We start from the raw sequence: 14,533 nt of genomic DNA on the forward strand, positions 1-14,533 counted from the left end.
GTATTCTGAGGAATACTTTCCTTCCCTAGAAGAGTGTTTCTCAAACACCAGCATACAGTCATCACCTTGGGTGTTTATTTAGTTTGCAGATTCCCGGGTCCAACGGCCAGCGACTCAGATTCAGAAGTTTCTGATATTCCAGGCAATGTTTATGCCGGTAGTTACCCTAGCCCAAACTTGAGAAACAGCTGCTATGAAGGGTTACCTTACAACTGTATTTTCCTACAACCTCACTGGGCTGTGACTGTGAAGATGCCCATTAGGATACTCAATAGGCATATCCTGGAAATATATATATATATATAATAAATAATACACACGCACACACACACACACACACACACACACACACACACACACTAAGAGAGACAGGACTTCCTTGGATAAATGCCTGTGGTACTATTATACGTAAGAAAGATGGCAGACAGTAACCAGTCTTTTGAGGGGAGAGCAAAGAATCAGAATAATTTTTAATAAAGAGCAAAAAGTGAAACATTGAATCCCTTCACCTCTTTGGAGGTATTAAACAAACAGATGAACCAATCTTCTGTTTTGATTAAAGGTTAGAGGATGGGAAATGGACTTTCAAAGTTGCATGAAAACTTTGGATAAATCACATCAAAGAAATCCCTGACTCAGTGGATTGTGAAATGTTGGAAAGTCTCTAGGTTAGAAAATCTTCAACATCTAGGCTTATCTAATTGTGATTAGAGGCTAAACCACGTAGCCTTTAAGATTTTTCCCCTTAGAGTTTTGTCTCCAGATTACTTTACCTACACTCTTCTAATTAGAAGCAATGCTTAATTTCAGTGTTTAATTCCAAAGCCCTTATTTTCTATAAACACAGCCTTGATTAGCAACCCAATGTAATTTTAAAAAAATTTAATTATTCTGGATGCCACTGAGGAGTGAGTTGCTAATTAACAGAGGAAGACTGTCAGGAATGAGATGCACTATTGTTAGAAGCTCCTTTTCATTTATGAAATGCACTCACTCAAATGAAAAATAGACTTAATTTTCCTAATTCCATGACAATGAAGCCTCTTTGAATATTTTGCAAAGAATAGGTAAAAGAAAATTAAAAAACAAAATCTGCAACTAAATAAAAAACAATTCTCTAACTATAGAAATGTAGAAAATCTGCTTTGTGCTTGATTATCATGACTATCAAGACCATGCCTCCTTACTACATATCCTCATCCCAACCTACACACACACACACACCCCTGCCCATCCAAGTGGGAAATTGGTGTGTTGCCCAGAGACCCCCTTGATAAGAGGCTTTTACCTAAAACTCCCTTTAAAAGACTGGAAGCAAGAATTTCAATAAGGTGCCATATAGGCCAGAACTAGTTTCCACATTCAGAAAATAAGCCATTTCTGCTCAGCTAGTTAATTATTCCTCCGTGTGGGATGGCCAATGTGGAAACAAGATCTACAATGAAGTATATATGATATTGGGCAGATTGGAGTTCTGAATGATATGGAATTTTCAAGATTGTCATACTCAACCACTCATCTTATAGATGAGTCCACTCAGGCCCAGGGAGATGAAGTGCTTTGCTTAAGGTCACACAAGTCTTTGGCAGTAGAATATAATTTAATGTGCCTTCTATTACTCCCTATTCTGACCCTTAATTGTCTTAATTAGTTATATGCTTGTATTCTTTCTTCCAACTCCTATTATTTTAGGTATAACATAAAACTGCCTAGACAGGTTTTTTCAAATATACATAGAAAATCATACCCTACCCTCAGATATTTTGATTCAGTAGGTTTAGACCTTTATCAGTCACTCTCTGCGCTGTTTGTCAGGAGCTCAGCTGAGCAGAGAGAAAGCATACTGAGCTGCCAGGGGTCAGAGTAGCTTTAAAGCAACAGACCAAAAATGAAAGGGTTAAGCCTTTCATCACTTACTGTGATGGTAAAGGCCAGAGTCTAAAACCAGAGAAAACACTGACTCTCCCTATTCCATTTTCCCCCATGGAAAGGTGCACCAGCTGATGGTCAGGTGAAAGCATGGACATGGGGGTTGTCTCACTGTTGAGGAAGCCCCAACAGAAGGCTCTGGTAGCTTTATGGACTCTGGGGTGGGGTGGGGTGAGGGGGAAGGCTCAGAGTGGAGAAGTACTGGGTACTGAGTCAGAGTGGGGAGAAGTATCTTCAAGGTTCCTTCTTCTCCCCCCCCCCATCAGGAGGCCTTGGCTGAGGCGCCTGAAGAAGAGCTTTGCCCAGGGCCTCAGATAAGGAGACCTAGGAATGAAGGCGCAGGGCCTAGGAATGTAAATATGGGAAGAGCTTGATGGGGGAGGAAGGCCTGAGTCCTTGACTGCAGCTCCCTTCAGAGATGGTGATGCACGGGCTGTGCACTCAAACTGGGGTGGAGAGGACAGCTTCCCCATGAGGCCCACCAGATAGAGCCTTTGCAGCGCTTACGATGAGGACTTAGATCTTAGCCAGCAACGGACTCCTCAGTGTTTAGGAATGTGTATTGCCTCTTGCTTGTCACCAGGGGATTGTTAAACCAGTCCATGATGGGCTCTGGGGAGAAAATAGCAAGTTGAGACAGATTCCCCTGATGGTTGTTTCACAACCTAGTGGTAAGATAGAAACCTTGAAGACTCAACACTTAGGCATTTATTATTTAATAAATAATGCTTGATTGGCTTGATAGAAACAATGCAGGTCTCAAAGCTAAGGAAAAGCTTGAGATCATGAAAGACTCTAATGACTAATAGCAGTAAGTTTTAAAATTGTATTTAAGGCTAGTTAACACTTGCACACATTCAATCATCCAACCAACCGATATTTACCCAGCATATATACCCTGAGCCTGGCATTCTTCTGAGTGCTTGGTACACATCAGAGAACAAGATGGATAAAAATCTCAGCCTTTCTCCCAGCTGATTCTAGCAGGGGAGACAGACATTAATAATACACAAAACAAATGAGTTGCTCAGTATGTTAGAAGATGATAAGCACTATGAAAGAAAAAAAAAAGTATAGCAAGGTAAGAGAGCTCAGGAGTATTTGGGGAGAACTGAAATCTTAAATAGGGTGATCAGGGAAGGTTTCATATTCATTATAACAGACCTGACAATCCCATGCATCTCTGATTTATCTTTATATTGCTGCTAAATTAATTTTGCCAAGGCTCCTCATTATACCATTCCCTTGCTCAAAAATCCTCAGTGGCTCCCCTTTACCCAAACGATAAAGTATAAGCTCCTTTTCATGGCATTCAAGGTCCTCACCATCCGGCTCAGTACTCCAGCTCACCTCTTCCTTGCTTCAGTAAACCAGACTATCCACTGTACTCTGGCCACATCCTATCCTTCCCCTGTCAGAGGTTTTGACCCATTGCCTCAACCCCTGTTCTCTCTCTTTCAACTTTTTGACATTCTACCCACCCTTTAAAAATCAACTCAAATATTTCCTCCTAGAAAAGCCATCCTAGATCTTTCCATCCCAAAGGAATTCTTTCTCTTCAAAGTTCTACAATACATTATGCTATGAATACAGCACTCAACAGATATATTATAGTTATTGAAAGACTTAGTTCATTTACTTGATTGTACACTTCTTAAAAACATGAACTACCTCCTTGAATATCCCCACACTATTCAGCATGGTGCCTTGTAAGAATGATCTCAAGTAGCTAAGAGCTTCTTGACACTTTTGCTATATAAAGAAAAGAGGTAAAGAATATTTAAGAGTTGGGCTTCCCTGGTGGTGCAGTGGTTGAGAGTCCGCCTGCCGATGCAGGGGACACAGGTCCGTGCCCTGGTCTGGGAGGATCCCACATGCTGCGGAGCGGCTGGGCCCGTGAGCCATGGCCGCTGAGCCTGCGCGTCCAGAGCCTGTGCTCCGCAACGGGAGAGGCCACGACAGTGAGAGGCCCGCGTACCGCCCAAAAATATATATATATATATTTATTTATTTATTTATTTAAGAGTAGGTAGCCAGCCTATGTCTAAATCTGAGTCTTCCTAAGAAGGAAGTCAAAAGCTCAACTGTGGGTTCATAATGCTGAAAATACTAAGGCTGTTAATGAACAGCAGACGACTGGAGGGCACAAAGGAAGTGCTGTCATTTTTCATTTTTGTTCCAGTTAAATGTAAGTACATAGGAATCAGGGGCCAAGTTCTACTTTTCTACAATGCTGAAAACGAATTTTATTCATGCTAAGATCGTAACTTATGCGGTATGAGGAGAAGTTTTCAAGACTGTATTTTAAATTATGAATGAAAGACATAACAATAGTGATACACACAAAATTTACATAAGCACAGTTGCAAAAGATACCTCATCATCTCTGAATGGAGATGATTGTTTTTAGCACTTGCTTTTGCAAGGAAACTTCTTTTTGTCCCTTAAAGATTCTTTGGGTCACTTCCTCTCCAGTCCAAATCTCACCTGGCGAGATATGCAGCACTTGGTTGTCTGGACCTCTGAGTATGACCCACTGGCCAATAACCCTGGATGGAAAAAGAATGGAGCAGGCTTGATGGTGAATAGTCGATTTGGATTCGGGTTGCTAAATGCCAAAGCTCTGGTGGATTTAGCTGATCCCAGGACCTGGAGCAGTGTGCCTGAGAAGAAGGAATGTGTTGTAAAGGACAATGACTTTGAGCCCAGGTAAGTGTCTCCAGGAATTTTAAACAAATGTGTGCCCATGGCACTATTTGAGTATGACGTTTGTCACTCTGCTTAATTTTTCTCACCTACCCTTCTGAAGTAGATGGAGATGGCATTTGTCAGTGTTCCCTGTGTGTCCATGAGGAATCACAGAGATCAAAGATTTGCAAATCATGTTAACATATTTGTATTTTCCTCTCATAGCCTACCAACCAGATAGCAGTAAGTTAAAGTGCACAATTGTTCTATATATCACTAAGAAAAATCATTGCCAATTAAACTATTACCAACCATCAGTTCTTTAATATTCATTCCAAATTCAAAGATGTTAAAGTTTTTTTTAATGCATCTTAGAAATGATGAAATGCAGTACTTGCCAACCAGTGTTACCCCAAACCTACTTCCAAAAGAACCTCGCTTCATGCCACAGTGCTTTGTGATTCATGACTTTCCTTCCGTGAAGGATCTTTTATCATATGGCTTTCAATTAGACTACACCTCTCCCACTACATCTAGCTACGGAAGCAGAATCTCGTATCAAGGCAACTGCAATTATACTGAAGACCCACTCACACAAAATACCCAAGGGTGGGAGGCTTGGAGGGCCTGCATTAGGGAGAGAAAATCATTTCTTAAGAGGATATATTTCAGTATTGGACCACTTTTTGATGGCTATAAGGCAAATCTGCTTGAATTCAATGCCACGGCAAATAGCATTGTATTTAAGTATCTGTGTCTTCCTGAACATTTTTTTTCCTTTTTTCCCTTTTTATTTTATTGTGTTAAGAAGTCTTAACATGAGATCTACCCTCTTAAATTTTAAGTGTACAATACATAATTGTTAACTATGGGTACAATGTACAACTGATCTCTAGAACTTATTTATCTTGCTTAAACTTTATGCCCAGTGGTTAGGAACTCTCCATTCCCCCCACAAGCCTCGGGCAACCAACATTCCGCTCTTTGATTCTATGAGTATTTTAGATGCCTCATATAAGTAGACTCATGCAGTATTTATCTACCTGTGACTGGTTTATTCACTCAGCACAATGTCCTCAAGTTGTATCCATACTGTCACATAAAGCAGAATTTCCCTCTTTTTTAAAGCTAATATTCCATTGTATGTATGGAATATTACATATTCTTTATCCATTCATCTGTTGATGAATATCTAGGTTGTTTCCACATCTTGGCTACTGTGACTAATACTGCAATGAACATGGGAGTGCTAATATCTCTTTGAGATCCTGGTTTCAATTCTTGTGATAAACATCCAGAAGTGAGACTGCTGGATCATACGGCAGTTTTATTTTTTTTTTAGGAAACTTCATACTGTTTTCCATAGTGGCTGTACCATTTTGCACTCCCACCAATTGTGCAAGGGCTCCAATTTCTCCACATGCTCATCAACACTTGTCTTTTTTCTTTTTTTTAGTAATAGTCATCTGACTCTTGACAGGTGTTTTTTTTTTGCGGTACGCGGGGGCCTCTCACTGTTGTGGCCTCTCCCGTTGCGGAGCACAGGCTCCGGACGCGCAGGCTTAGCGGCCATGGCTCACGGGCCCAGCCGCTCCGCGGCATGTGGGATCTTCCCAGACCGGGACATGGAACCCATGTCCCCTGCATCGGCAGGCAGAATCTCAACCACTGCGCCACCAGGGAAGCCCCTGGACAGGTGTTTTGATGTGGGTTTTGATTTGCATTTCCCTGATGATTAATGATGGTAAACATTTTTTTTTCACATACCTGTTGGTCATTTGTATGTCCTCTTTGGAGAAATGTTGATTTAGGTCCTTAGTTCATTTTTGAATCAGGTTGTTGGTTTTTTTGCTATTGAGTTGTAGGAGTTCTTATATATTTTAGAGATTAACCCTTTATCAGATATTGTCTACCATTCTGCAGGTTGCCATTTCAGTTTGATTGTTTCCTTTGCTGTGCAGAGGCTTTTTAGTTTGATGTAGTCCTACTCGTTTATTTTTTTGTGTGTGTGCTGCCTGTGCTTTTAATGTCATATCCATTAAATCACTGCCAAGACCAATGTCATGAAGCTTTTTCCCTATGTTTTCTTCTAGGAGTTTTACAGTTTCAGGTCTAATGGGTGGGTTTATTTCTGGGATCTCTATTCTGTTCTATTGGCTTGTATTTCTGTCTTTATGCCAGTACTATACTTTTTTTCTTTTGAAGTATAGTTGATGTACAATATTATATAAGTTGCAGATGTAAAATATAGTGATTTACAATTTTTAAAGTTTATACTCCATTTATAATTATTATAAAATATTGGTTATATTCCCTGTGTTGTACAATATACCTTATAGCTTATTTTATACCTAAGAGTTTATACCTCTCAATCCCCTACCCCTGTATTGCCCCTCCACTTCCCTCTCCACACTGGTAACCACTAGTTTGTTCTCTACATCTGTGAGTCTGTTTCTTTTTTGTTATATTTACTAGTTTGCTGTGTATTTTAGATTCCACATATAAGTGATATCATACAGTATTTGTCTTTCTCTGACTTATTTCACTTAGCATAGTACTCACCAAGTCCAGCCATGTTGTTGCAAATGGCAAAATTTCATTTTTTTTTATGGTTGGTTAGTATTCCATTGTATGTGTGTGTGTGTGTGTGTGTATCACATCGTCTTTATCCATTTATCTGTTGATAGACACTTAAGCTGCTTCCATATCTTGGCAATTATAAATAATGGTGCTATGAATACTGGGGTGCATGTATCTTTTCGAATTAGTGCTTTTTTTCTTCAGTACCATACTGTTTTGATTGCTGTAGCTTTGTATTATATTTTGAAATTAGGAAGTGTGATTCCTCCAGCTTTGATCTTCTTTCTTGGGGTTGATTTGGCTATTTATAGTGTTTTGTGGTTCCATATAAATTGTAGAATTGTTTTTTTCTATTTCCAGAAAAACCTTATCATTTTCTTGTGCATTAAAATTAGTTTATACCTAATCCTGAATTGGTTTCTACTCGTAATAGAGAGAGACAACAAGCCTAGCTGAGTATCTCCTTAAGAGTGTTGTGTACGTATTTCCATAAAATGCAAGGAAGAAGAGATACACTTTGTTCAGTGATGATTCTTTAATGTATTTAGAGCCCTGAAAGCTAATGGAGAAGTTATCATAGAAATTCCAACAAGAGCTTGTGAAGGACAAGAAAATGCTATCAAGTCACTGGAACATGTGCAATTTGAAGCAACAATTGAATATTCCCGCAGAGGAGACCTTCATGTCACCCTCACTTCTGCTGCTGGTAAATTTCAAAAAAACAAAACAAAATTCAATTTCTTCTGAATTATGTGTTTAAATTTTTCAGTATAAATTAAATGATTTCAAATCAATGCTTGATTTTTGTTTATATATAGACCTAAGTCTTCCCATAGACACTTTCAGGTCTTAAAAAATATGTTTGTTTGGTTTTTTTTTGCATCAGAACTCTGCTCTGCTCATTCAAACTGATCCTTAGATAAGCAAAGAATGAGGCCTATTCAAATAATACCAATTAATAAACCCTTCTGAGTTATGCATTTTCAAACTGTGCTCATTATCCCAGGTCACTGATCTATAATTCATTTCTCTCAGGTAACACATTAGTGAAAATTACTCTAATAATTAAGCTGACAGATATATCAGTCTCATCCAAGGAATTAAGTGGAAAAACTGAGAATTCTGATCCATGAAAGAGAGTTGAGGAGACTAACAAATTTTCCACAATTATATGATTAAGGCATATGATATGATATATGGACAATTTGTCCTTTCCTGAAAGGTTACTAAGTCAGACAAGATCATAGATGGTAAAGAGCTTGTGAAACATAAACCACGATCCAACCAGGAGAAGCTGTCCTAATCCTTTTTCATGTTTTAGTAGGATTCAACTGACTAAATTTAATTCCCATAAGTGATGTATGAGAAAGATGAACTATCTCTATAATGCCCTTCCAGGATATGAACTTCCTAGAGGTTTGGAGTAAGTTCTGTTAATTCTGGAATTATGCTTCCTTAATACCTTGGAATTGGCCTGAAATATTGGCAGAATGCTTTTTCACTAATGGCCCTATAGTTCATTTGACACTTTCTCTTAAAAAATGTTATTTATTGATCTATAGAGAACTTGGATTTGAAAATTTAGAGTAACTACTCTTACTAGTAAACTCTTCTTACTAGTAGTTTTATATGACAAGAGATTAAATTATATACGCCTTTATTTTATTATGTCTATGCTACATTATAGACTCAGGCACCTATTAAATTTTCAAAACTTCCTCTTAATTTCAAAATGATAGTTCCATTAATATGTATGTTAGGTCTTTGATGCTCTTCTTTAATGTAGTTCATAAACATAGTTCTCTGAGTTCTCCTTATTCAGATAAACCTTACTCAATATATTCATCCATTATTTATTTTTCTACAATATTTATTGACAACTTATTATATGTCAGGCAATGCACTAAGTACTGTGAATAAAAACTTCTTTATTTCCTGAGAATGTCTCCATCCTAGTATTATACTCAAAGGGAAAATTAAGAGAGCTAGTTTTTCCCAGCTTCCATTTCCAGTTATCAAATGCTAAAGTGTGTCCTACTATCAGATCTGTTAGGACACTTGTTAATTTGTGATGCTTGCTTGAAAACAGGAACCAGCACCATACTGTTGGCTGAAAGAGAGCGGGATACATCTCCTAATGGCTTTAAGAATTGGGACTTCATGTCTGTTCACACATGGGGAGAGAATCCCATAGGCACTTGGACTTTGGGAATTACAGACATTGTAAGTATGAATGAAAGGATACAGAACCACAAGCTCACTTTTAAACACTCTGAAGCTCTTTTAAAGTCAGTGCATAAGAAAGGGCCCAAAGGAAATTTGATCACTCCTTATAGAGGTAAGGAGAAAGTTTAGTGTTTCAAGTTCTCCCCACTTGGCTATATAGAAAATAAATTTAAAAAAAATTAGGCACCAGCCATATAAGAAGGAAGAAAAGATATTTTGATACACAATGTGACAGACTGTGGGGCAAATCCAAGTATACCCATGTCAGAACACAGCCAGCCACATGACCTACTCAGCCACCAGAATCAGCTGTATTTACAACCATAGTTAAATGCTACACCAACTTTGCTATGACACTCTGCTGGGGTCATATGACAGAACTCTTACCAATATTTACTGCAGTGGCTATTTAAAAGTAGCTTACTTGTTAGATAACATATCTTATTTAATATGACTGTTTTGGTTTTGTTTCAGTTATGAAACAAAAGCATTTCTCAGTTTTCTTTCTGTTTGCTAACACTGATTTTCTTCTATAATTGTAACACACAGTCCCAAAAATAAAGTGTATGAGCAAAAAGCCAAATACATTTGAATTATTTATTTTTATATCATTTCTCCAGCATTTTCTATAGGTGAGCATATAAATGAATGGTTTTTCAGGTCCAACTTATTCTGAAATAGCAGTGTTATAAGTACCAGTAGCACCAGAATCAATGTCTAGATAACTTTTTAAAAATAAATGATTTTAAATTCCTGGGGATGTTAATTAAGTTAATAAAAATTCTACAGTCATTGTTACTTTTTTTTCTCTGAGAATAGCTTTCACCTAAAGACTGCTAAAATTGTGATTTAGCAATGGAAGTTGTAAAAATTTCTGCTCTCATAGGGAGAACAAGAAAACATTCTTAGTTTATGGTCCTGTTCCTGACCTTGGCCTCCATTCTTTAATTCAGTTTCACCATAAGGAAACTAAGAAAATCTGTTTACCAAGATGGGACTATTTTATACCAAGTCTGCAAAATCTGACTCTACAATTTTAGATTTTTTTAAAAGATATTTTAGATTTTTTAAAAAGATATTTTAGATTTTTAAAAAATATATTTTAGATTTCAGCATTATTTTTAACATAATTGTTGAGCCTGTGAAAATTATTACTCTTCCCATAAATATACAGCTCTTAAGGACTGCTTAATGCTGAGGGAGGGCTATTTATATTACTCTGCAGACTTTTTTTTTCCCCACTGGAATGTTTCTACAAGTTGATAATTGATAAATATAATTCTCATTATATAAGATACAGTCAACTTTTCAAGGACACACCCAGTATAGAAAAGAAGGTTCACGTAGAGCGTTCTCCTTTTTTAATTGAAGGCAATTGATCAGTTTTTAAATCTTTGAACCTGTCAACTATCTATTTTCATAGGAAGAGTGAGGCCAGTGATTTTTGTCTTTGTACCCAGAGCTCTACACGTGAAATGCACAGAATTTTAAAATTAAACTATAAAATTTAGCTATTTTGAAGGAGTTTATATTGCTCAGAACATACACTAAAATTATGTATGCTTACTCATTAGTCTGGAAGAATGCAAAATGAAGGAAGAATCGTGAACTGGAAGCTAATTCTGCATGGGACCTCTTCTCAACCAGAACACATGAAACAGCCCCGAGTGTACACGTCCTACAACACCGTTCAGAATGACCGAAGAGGGGTGGAGAAGATGGTGGATTCGGGGGAGGTCTGTGTGGCTCTGTTCTTACTGGCATGTTCTTTTGTGAACTGTAGTAGACAATGTAGTGGGTGAAGCTGCCCGTAACTTTTAGGCAGGAAGTGAATCAAACATGGGTTGGCAGGGCTTCCCTGGTGGCGCAGTGGTTGAGAGTCTGCCTGCCAATGCAGGGGACACGGGTTCGTGCCCCGGTCCGGGAGGATCCCACATGCTGCAGAGTGGCTGGGCCCATGAGCCATGGCCACTGAGCCTGCGCGTCCGGAGCCTGTGCTCTGCAACGGGAGAGGCCACAACAGTGAGAGGCCCGCGTACCGCAAAAAAAAAAAAAAAAAAAAACATGGGTTGGGAGGAAAGGGAGTAGGAGTAAACTTTATTTTCCACAGGAAATTGTTTCATTCATTTATTCTTTTATCCGAAAGTTAGAAATTAAAATTAATGAATTCAAAATTATTCAGTTCTCTAACATGAATTTTCTCCATTTATAACAATATCAAATTTTAAAGAGAGCTGTCTTTTTGTATGATCACGTATAGCTAACATTTGTATTGTACCTAGTTTGTAAGCATTTTTCACATTGTCTCATCTAACTTATAATCCTTGTAACCTAGAAAGGATAGACCTCAATATATCCATTTTACAGAAAGAAGACCAAGGCCCAACTGATCAAATCATGCAGGCTTCTCTTTACTAATTCCTTAACTGACACTTCTTGGCAACTCCAAGAGGAGCTATAGAATCACAGTTTCTCTCAGAAAATTGCCAAGGAAAGCTGAAGTCAGTCAGTTACATTCCTAGGTCTCAGCCTACTGAGGCTGCTGGCTTCTCCCTTATCAGATGGTGGGCAGAAAACACATTTTCTTTATCTCTGTATCCCCCAGGCCTCTAGCACAGTTCCTCAGATGTAGTAGGTAGGTTATCAGAATTCCCAGAATGTCCTTTCCTGAATAGGTCTGGCTCTGTGACAGGTGTTTTGGAAGGTACAAAGACATTATTTATTCAAGAAATTTATAAACTAGCTGTGAGAAGGCCTCAGCTCATATTATGGCCCCACTTACATTCTGCAGAATAGCTTTCCTCTGGGACTCCACCTTGGAGGCCTCCTCTTCCCAATTCTGGAGGCAGGTGGACCTTGTGGGTATTTCTTCCTCCAAGATTCCTTAAGGGGTATTAACGGGACCATTTGGCTGTTAAAATACTGAAATGCTTCCACAATGTTGACAAAGAGCCGCTTCTCTGATTTCTCCAGTTCCCTCCTTCCCCGCCCACCACCCCAATCTCTTCCCAGGCCCCTTCTGACAACTCAGAGGCTGAAAGTGCAGCTCCTGACAGAGCAAGAGGCCTCTAGAAAGCTATTCCCACATGACAGCACGGTTGGCACCTCTGTACGAGTTATTACCTACTTTATTATCAGCTCCTTCCCAAAACATGGGTGGGAGGAAAGGGAGTGGGAGTGGGAAACTGCTTCTTTTCCATAGGATGAAACCCTACTATCTTTTTTTTTTTTTTTTTTTTTTTTTTTTTGCGGACGCGGGCCTCTCACTGCTGTGGCCTCTCCTGTTGCGGAGCACAGGCTCGGGACGCGCAGGCTCAGCGGCCATGGCTCACGGGCCTAGCCGCTCCGCGGTACGTGGGATCTTCCCGGACCGGGGCACGAACCCGTATCCCCTGCATCGGCAGGCGGACTCTCAACCACTGTGCCACCAGGGAAGCCCCCTACTATCTTTTAAAATTTATTTTTTCATCCAGAATTCAGACATTAAAATTAATGAATTCAATATTGTTAAATTCCCTAACATGAATTCTACTACAGCAGGCTGACAAGTGAAGGAGACCGATAGGTATGAGCGCTTACATACATCATCTGGTTCAGTCTTCAAAACCACCAGAAATGGAGGGATTCTTATTGCCATCTTACAGGAGAAGTTCACGGAGTTTAAAAAGGTGCCAAAGGTGCCGCAGTAAATGAGAAAATGAGGATTGAACTCCGAGATAGTGTGATTCCAAGCCTTGTGCTCTCTCTGCTCCCCAGACTGCCTCTCAAGGGGCAGGCAGTGGGCGTGTGCTGCAGCTGGCTTGCCTGCTCCTAAATAATGAGCCTTCTCCCCTTTGCCGGTGGCTTTCTGTGTTTCAGGAGCAGCCCACACAAGAGAACCTGAATGAGAACCCTCTGGCATCCAAAAGCCCCAGCAGCAGCGGTGTGGGGGGCAGAAGGGATGAGCTGGCAGAGGGAGTCCCTTCTGAGGCCATGCTACAACTCCTACAAAGTGCTTTCAGCAAAAACTCACCCCCAAAGCAATCACCAAAGAAGTCTCCAAGTGCAAAGCTCAACATCCCTTACGAAAATTTCTATGAAGCCCTGGAAAGGTTGAACAAACCTTCCCAGCTTAAAGACTCTGAGGATAGTCTGTATAATGACTACGTTGATGTTTTCTATAACACGAAACCTTATAAGCACAGGGATGATCGGCTGCTGCAAGCTCTGGTGGACATTCTGAGGAAGGAAAATTAAAATGAGTGGTGGTCCTAAATTGGAAATAGTCATGCTTTTTCCTTCCCGTTAGATATTGCCTGTGTCTGAAGTGGTTGTTTTGTCATTGATTCTTCTGCTTGTAATATCCTTTGCGGTACTTTTTCTTTTTCTCCCCAACCTGGAAAGTTGAAAGCTATGAGCTCAAGCAGCAAATCCAACTTCCTGAATTGATTATAGCTCTTTCAAAACACATCTTCCCTGCCTGCACAAGTCAAATGTTTTGTTCTTTCTGGAGCCACGGTTCACACGTGGTCCTCATACCACATGAGAATGCCTCCTCAAGCCTCCCATTTCCTGTCTGAAAAGAAAAGGCATCACCTGGGCAACAGTTAATTTGAAAAAGTAATCTGCAAAAAAATGAGAGGAAGGGAAACTATTCTTAACAGCTTGTCCTCTGTCTTTGCCATGTGGTGATTCAAATTTTGATGCCAAAGAAGGGTTTGGAAAGTCTCTAATGAAGGAGTTCACAATCAGACTCACACCCTGGGTCTTTCTACTCCAAAGTACTGCTCATTCAGGAAGTGGCCATTAGATCATTCTGGGGAAAGGCTGGGTTATTTAGATCCAGAAACAGGCCTCAAACCCTGCATTTTCTGGTTTGAGCAGTTTTAGAGCATTTTTCTTTGCTTGGCTTGGTGTGCCATGGAGAGGCCTCCATGGATCTAAAGGTGACTGTGACTCATGCTGTGAGCTCTGGCCTTCCTCTCTTCCTCATTACTTTCTCCTTTCTCAGCCACAAACTAAATACTGAGAGAGCTACTGATACCACTTTCTTAGAACAACCTTATACTCGGGACTTGGCAAATTCCTAATCATAATATTTTTAATAGTCATAATAGGAAACCACTCATAA

At 39.5% G+C, this 14,533-nt stretch overlaps 1 protein-coding gene across 1 annotated transcript in view; it reads left to right on the plus strand.

The window, feature by feature from the left end:
- Positions 1-13,994, plus strand: part of PCSK1 (proprotein convertase subtilisin/kexin type 1) — a 40,405-nt gene extending 26,411 nt beyond the window's left edge. The window contains exons 10-14 of the mRNA XM_032627234.1: positions 4,405-4,638; positions 7,746-7,903; positions 9,287-9,420; positions 10,998-11,159; positions 13,282-13,994. Of these exons, the coding sequence (XP_032483125.1) occupies positions 4,405-4,638; positions 7,746-7,903; positions 9,287-9,420; positions 10,998-11,159; positions 13,282-13,659 (1,066 nt within the window). The 3' untranslated portion in view covers positions 13,660-13,994. The remainder of the gene's footprint in view (positions 1-4,404; positions 4,639-7,745; positions 7,904-9,286; positions 9,421-10,997; positions 11,160-13,281) is intronic.
- Positions 13,995-14,533: the final 539 nt, after the last annotated feature.

The sequence above is a fragment of the Phocoena sinus genome, chromosome 3 (genome assembly GCF_008692025.1).
Source record: "Phocoena sinus isolate mPhoSin1 chromosome 3, mPhoSin1.pri, whole genome shotgun sequence".
NCBI classification, from domain to species: domain Eukaryota; kingdom Metazoa; phylum Chordata; class Mammalia; order Artiodactyla; family Phocoenidae; genus Phocoena; species Phocoena sinus.